We start from the raw sequence: 6,817 nt of genomic DNA, 5'->3' as shown, positions 1-6,817 counted from the left end.
GTTTAGGGTTTATTTACTGTGCATAGGCCGTTATCTCCTAGGTAGATTCGTCCATCTTTATTAATAAAGAAGTTTGGGGCTTTTATATCCGAGTGTACAAGCCCCATTGCATGCAGACTCATTGCTGCACTGCATGCACAACAAAATAAAAAAGGAAACAAAGAAAAAAGATAAGAAAGAGACAAAAAGGAGACAAAAAGGAGACAAAAAGGAGACACTCTATTCATACATAACAACAACAGAGACCTATTCTACACACATCCACAAACAACCCCATATACACCAAAAAAGGGTTTAGGGTTTAGGGTTTAGGGTTTAGCTAGGGTTTAGGGTTTAGGGTTTAGATGTCTTACTACATAACCTGTTTAGTGACTTCAATTCTGACGGGCATTCGTCCCTTCCATATCTCGCTTATACTAAGAAGATCTCCTGTAACAAATAAACCCTAAACCCTAAACCCTAAACCCTAAACCCTAAACCCTAAACCCTAAACCCTAAACCCTTTACTAAGTATAAATAATACAACAACATACAGACATCATTAGAAGCAGGAAAAAAAGAACTATGAGCAGCAGCAGCAGCAACAGCAGCAGGAGCAGCAACAAGAACAACAGTAGCAAAAGGAGGAGTAATTGAATAAAATTACCTGCAAATACATCAAATATAACCCATTCTTGTGAATAAACAATGGTGTCTCCATGAGAGGCGACAATCTTATCTATTGGCTCTATTAAATCTAATGGTATTACTACTTGAGATATTTCTGCCCTATATAGACGAGACACACACACAATAAGGAGACACACAATAAGGAGACACAATAAGGAGACACAATAAGGAGACACAATAAGGAGACACAATAAGCAGACACAATAAGGACACACAATAAGGAGACACAAGGAGACATAAATAGGAGACATAAATAGGAGACACAATAACGAGACACAATAAGGAGACACAAGGAGACACAATAAGGAGACACAATAAGGAGACACAAGGAGACACAATAACGAGACATAAATAGGAGACATAAATAGGAGACATAAATAGGAGACACAATAAGGAGACACAATAAAGAGACACAATAAGGAGACATAAATAGGAGACACAATAAGGAGACGCAATAAGGAGACACAATAAGGAGACATAAATAGGAGACACAATAAGGAGACACAATAAGCAGACACAATAAGCAGACACAATAAGGAGACACAACAAGGAGACATAAATAGGAGACACAACAAGGAGACACAAATAGGAGGCATAAATAGGAGACACAACAAGGAGACACTTATAAAAAGGAGACACTTATAACAAGGAGACATTTATATAAAGGAGACATTTATTTATTTATTTATTTATTTATTTAATTTATTAATTTATTTATTTATTTATTTATACTATATAAAAGGAGACACTTATATAGGAGAGAGGAAAGTAGACGGGAAAAGGAGACAGTAAAAGGAGACAGAAAAAGGAGACAGTAGAAGGAGACCCAATAAACAAGGGGGAGACAGTAAAGGAGACAATAAAAGGAGAGAAAAAAAAGGAGAGAATTTATTACCATTGTTGTACATCTAGTCCTGGTGGTACATGTCTCCATAAGGATATTTCTTGCTGTACCCTCCTCTTGAGTACATCTTGGTCATACTGGGGGCCCCTCCTGCTCCTATTCCTTAATCTGCAGACTTTTACAGCTAAACGACGATTATTTGTTATATCTATTGCCTATATATAAAAAAATATATACAAAATAAATATATATACCCTAAACCCTAAACCCTAAACCCTAGAAAACCCTAGAAAACCCTAAACCCTAGAGAAAACCCTAAACCCTAAGGGAGTAGAAATGATTGAAAAAAACTCTAAACCCTAGGAAGGTCTAAACCCTAAAAATGATAAGAGTTTATAAAGATTGGCTATCTACGAGGGTTTTGGGTATTTATTCTAGGGTTTATCAAGGGTTTATTTATAAGCTAGGGTTTAGGGTTTATTAGGGTTTAGGGTTTACCGAGAGTACAACTCCTATTCCTCCTGCACCTAATACATCCGTAAACACTAATTTAAATCTTCCTCCTCTTCTTGCTGCACTCGTCACTGTTATCTCCTTATTAAAACCATACGCTTCTTGCCATAAGGCCTGCAGCAGCAGCAGCAGCAGCAGCAGCAGCAGCAGCAACAGCAACAACATAAAGAGTAAGACAACAAACAACTTTTATTCGTGCATATGCTCTAGGGTTTATATATAATTTACGGTTTAGTCTCTTTTTTTAATGATTTATCTAGTATTTAGTGTTTATCTAGGGTTTAGGGTTTAGGGTCTAGGGTTTATTACCCTTTCTTTAGAGAGTTCGGGTGTAACTGTCTACCCAATTAGATCCTATAATAGATGAGTGTTTAGTGTTTATCTAGTGTTTATCTAGTATTTATGGTTTATCTAGTATTTATCAAGGGTTTAGGGTTAATCTAGGGTTTAGGGTTTAGGGTTTAGGGTTTACCCTTTCTTTAGCGAGTTCGGGTGTAACAGTGTCTCCAATTAGATCCTGTAATAGATGAGTGTTTAGTGTTTATCTAGTGTTTATCTAGTGTTTAGGGTATTTATCATATATTTATCAAGGGTTTAGGGTTAATTTAGGGTTTAGGGTTTAGGGTTTACCCTTTCTTTAGAGAGTTCAGGTGTAACAGTGTCTCCAATTAGATCCTGTAATAGATGAGGATGTAAGACTCTTGGATCAGGGGACCAACGGAGACCTTTTATTTGGAGACACTTCTTGCTCTCTGCGTAGTATTCATGAGGAGCTTTTTTGTCTCCTTCTCCTCCTCCTGCTGCTCCTCCTGCTGCTCCTGCTGCTCCTCCTGCTGCTCCTCCTGCTGCTGCTGCTGCTGCAGTTGTATAAGGGAATACACGAGAGGATAATGGGGCACCTGCTGCTAATCCTACTCCTCCTCCTCCTGCTGGTGCTGAGCCACCTGCTATTGCTGCTGCTGCTGCACCATCCATACCTGCTGCTCCTCCCCACATCTGTACCACAGCAGCAGCAACAGCAGCAGCAGCAGCAGCAGCAGCAGACACATAAAGAAACAAAAATGTGTTGAGATACTTTGTATACCTCCACTACCTGCTCCTGCTGCTGTTTTGCTGCTGCTGCTGCTGCTGCTGCTGTTTTGCTGCTGCTGCTGAAGTGTTGCTTACCTCTCCATTGTAAGGCTGTTGCCCTTGGGGGCCCCCCGCTGCGTCCATATTGGGGGCCCCTGTAGGCAGCTGCTGCTGTCCCCTTTTTGTTGTAGAGGGGCCCCTACCAGGGGGGCCCCTAGGGGGGACATCGGTACCCAGTCTTCGTGTAGATAAACCTAAAGAAAGAGGAGGGGGCCCCTCATCAGGGTTCGTCTCCTCTGATGGGTCCACGGGGGGCCCCTCAAAAGGGTACTGGGAGGGATCAGGAAAAGGGTACTGGATGGGGCCCTCTAGAGGGTCCAATGGGGGCAAATCAATAGAGTCAAGAGAGGGGCCCCCAAGAGAGTCATCGGGGGCCCCCTCAAGAGAGTCCTCGGGGGCCCCCTCCATAGCTGGGGAGACACCTTGGTGCAGCAACGAATCAGGATAAGGGGGGCCCCCCTCCATTATAGGGAAATCTTCATAAAGCCCCAAACCGTGCAGCGCATGCAGGCGTGCATGCAATGCCTCCTCGGGTACAGAGGTAGAAGGGGGCAACAAAGCAAAGGGGCCCCCAGGGGCCCCCAACTCATCTTGTCCCTCTGCTGCTGCTTCTGCTGCCTTAATACGCTCAGGAAGAGACAGATCAAGTAAGGCAATTATACGGGAGACAAGCTCCTCCTGCTGCTGCTGCTGCTCCTGCTGCAGCTGTTGCTGCTCAGGTGTTGCTGCTGCTGCTGCTGTCTCCTCTTGGGGGGCCCCACTAGAGGGGACTGTTACTAAATCATAGCCAAAACTCTTGGTTGCTGCTGCTGCAGCAGCAGCAGCAGCAGCAGCAAACCCTTCCTTAAGGCTGGCTAGGCCCCAAAAGGAGACACTTTGAAAGGAGACACATACATAGCCACACAGCAGCAGCAGCAAACCTGCAGCAGCAGCAGCAGCAACAGCAGCAGGAGGGTTTAGCCTAACAGGTCGGGGAGACCCCATAGCGGTGCTGCTGCTAGATGCATACCGATAAAAAAGGGCAAAGATAACAGACAGCTGCTGCTGCTGCTGCTGCCGCACTTGCTGCTGCTGCTGCTGCTGTGCTGCTGCTGCTGCTGTCGCTGCTGCTGCTGCAATACAATGAAGAAAGGAAGAAGAAAAAGGGGGAGACCCACAAAAGCACAACAGCGAGTTGCTGCTGCAGCTGCCCTCTAGGCAGCAGCAGGTGGCAACAACAAGGAACACGAGCTGCTGCTGCTGCTGCTGTTGCTGCTGCTGCTGCTGTTGCTGTTTTGTGCTGCTGTAGCTGTTGCTGCTTCGGCTGCAGCAGACGATCCCCTAGCCAGCCGTTGTTGCTGCTGCTGAGGATACTCTTGCTGCTGCTGTAGCTGTTGTTGCTGCAGGTGTTGCTGCTGCCGTAGCTGCTGCTGCTGCTGTTGAAGTTCAATCTTTCTTCAGTGCTGCTGCAGCTGCTGCTGCTGCTGCTGCTGCGGAGGAGGCCAAAGGGGCCTGCTGCTATAACTTTCTTTGTTTGTTTGTTATGTTGCTTATAGGGAAATAAAAAGAAAAGAATATTAATTAAATAAATATATAATTATTATTTGCTGCTGCAGCAGAAGGAAGCAGCAGCAGCAGCAAAAAGGGAAGGGATCGTTGCTGTAGTACTGAGGGAGGGCAGGTGTACCTTTAGTAGTATATTACCGATCTTTGGGGCTGCTGCTGCTGCTGCAGCAGCAGCAGCAGCAGCAGCAGCAGTATTCTTATTGCATTTATCTTCTTATAAAGGAATTTATTCTTATAAAAAGAATGAAAACATATTCTTTATATAAAGAAGGAGAAGAAAAACCCTAAATGAACTGCAGCGCAGCAGCAGCAGCTGCTGCAGCAAATCACCAGCAGCAACAGCAGCAGCAGCAACAGCAGCAGCAAAACAGCTCCCTGTGGTCTTATTGAGGTTAATGATTATCTTTTTCTTTCTTTTATTGAATAAATTATATTTTAATTTATATTTATTATTCTTTTTAATTAAATAAAACAATAAATAGGCAAAGGTTAGCTGCACATACACCCCAATTGGGCTTCGATGCTGCGGTGTACAGACACCTCCGAGCTGCAGCAGCAAAGGATAAATAAATATTTATAATTTTTTTATGCCTTTTTATTCTTTTTTATTTAATTGTTGCCTCGTATACAGTTACGCACGTATGCATAAGGCAGCAAAAGAAGGAGCAGCAGCAGCAGCAACTGCTGCTGCTGCTGCTGCTGCTCTGTGCTCTCCTTAGATCTCTCCTTATAACTAATTGTTTGCTGCTGTTTAGTCATTTTATTAATGACAGCAGCAATACCAAGGGCACTACTGCTGTTTGCTGCTGCTGCTGCTGCTGTTGCTGCTGGTGTTGCTGCTGTTGCTGTTGTTGCTGTTGGTTTTGCAAGGAGACACCTCGTAGCAGTTAGAGACACAATAAGTGTCTCCTTTTTATTATGCTGCAGCAGCAGCAGCAAATGCATGCAATTAAAATATTATAAAGGAGACAACAAGGGAGAAAAAGAGACAATAAAATAAATTAGTGAATAAGACAATAAGGAGACACTGTATGCAAACGGCTCTCGAGCAGCAGCAGCAACAGCAGCACCACCAGCAGCAGCAGCAGCAAACGAAGATAAGTCCCTGTAGCAAGTACTTTATAATACTGCAGCCCTCCTGCTGCTGCTGCTGCTGCTGCTGCTGCAATATATAGAAGACAGAGATTATTGCATTGTTCCTGTGTACGTCTGTCTCCTTTTTTCTCCCTTTATAGGGACTTAAGTGTCTCCTCCATGGCAGGGGATTCTACGGTGTACAGGCAGCTCCTCAGGTGTATCCTCACCCTCTAGGGTATACTGACAGTCTCTAGCATGTATAGGCACCTCCTACGGTGTATAGGCACATTTTACGGTGTATAGGGAGGTATTGGGGTGTATAGGCAGGTTGTGTGTATGTTAAGGTAATTGTCTTTGCTGCACCAACCACAAAAAAATATTTCTTTAGGCCCGAGCTGCAGCCAAGGAGAAAGAGCAGCAGCAGCAGCAGCAGCAGTAGCTGTTGCTGCTGCTGCTGCAGTAGCAGCTGGTGCTGCTGCCGCTACCGCTGCTGCTGCAACACAAGCAGCAGCAACTGCAGCAGCAGCAGCATAAGAAAGTGTCTGCTAATGGTGCTGCTGCTTGTATAGAGCCCCACCAGCTGTCTCTCTATATAAGGAGACAAAAGGAGACACAAAAGGAGACAAAGAGACAAGGAGACAAACAAGGAGACACTAAGAGGAGGAGACACAATAAAGGAGACAGGAAAGGAGACAGGAAAGGAGACAGGAAAGGAGACAGTCCCTCCTATAGGCAGCACCGCCTTCTGTGCATAACACCAGGAGAAGAAGATATTCTTCTTCATACACAAATCCCTTGTGGCTGTCAATGCTGCTGCTGCTGCTGCTGCTGCTGCTGCTGCTGCTGCTGCTGCTGTAATAATACAATATATAATATATAGATTAAACAATTATATATAAATATAATAATATAATTCATGGGTCTGCTGTTAGTCTAGCTGTCTGTCCGCTTAGGGACTGCCAGAAATTTGTCTCCTTCTTCTCCCTGTACACCCCACATACACAAAAGTATATATATATTATATATATATATATATAT

The 6,817-nt window shown here is 44.0% G+C and overlaps 1 protein-coding gene across 1 annotated transcript; it reads right to left on the bottom strand.

Annotated features, from left to right (window-relative positions):
- Positions 1-352: 352 nt before the first annotated feature.
- EMWEY_00052550 (Rhoptry kinase family protein ROP21, putative) lies at positions 353-4,141 on the bottom strand (the record flags this gene model as incomplete). Its single annotated transcript, XM_013479882.1, has 7 exons — positions 353-429; positions 647-768; positions 1,565-1,728; positions 2,012-2,140; positions 2,657-3,022; positions 3,194-4,031; positions 4,137-4,141. 7 exons carry the CDS (start codon positions 4,139-4,141, stop codon positions 353-355), a joined length of 1,701 nt encoding a protein of 566 aa, XP_013335336.1.
- Positions 4,142-6,817: the final 2,676 nt, after the last annotated feature.

The sequence above is a fragment of the Eimeria maxima genome, genomic scaffold, assembly GCF_000499605.1.
Source record: "Eimeria maxima Weybridge genomic scaffold, Emw_scaff1427, whole genome shotgun sequence".
Taxonomy (NCBI): Eukaryota; Apicomplexa; class Conoidasida; order Eucoccidiorida; family Eimeriidae; genus Eimeria; species Eimeria maxima.
The sequence above is the reverse complement of the archived record's forward strand: the minus strand, read 5'-3'. Positions and strand labels throughout refer to the sequence as shown.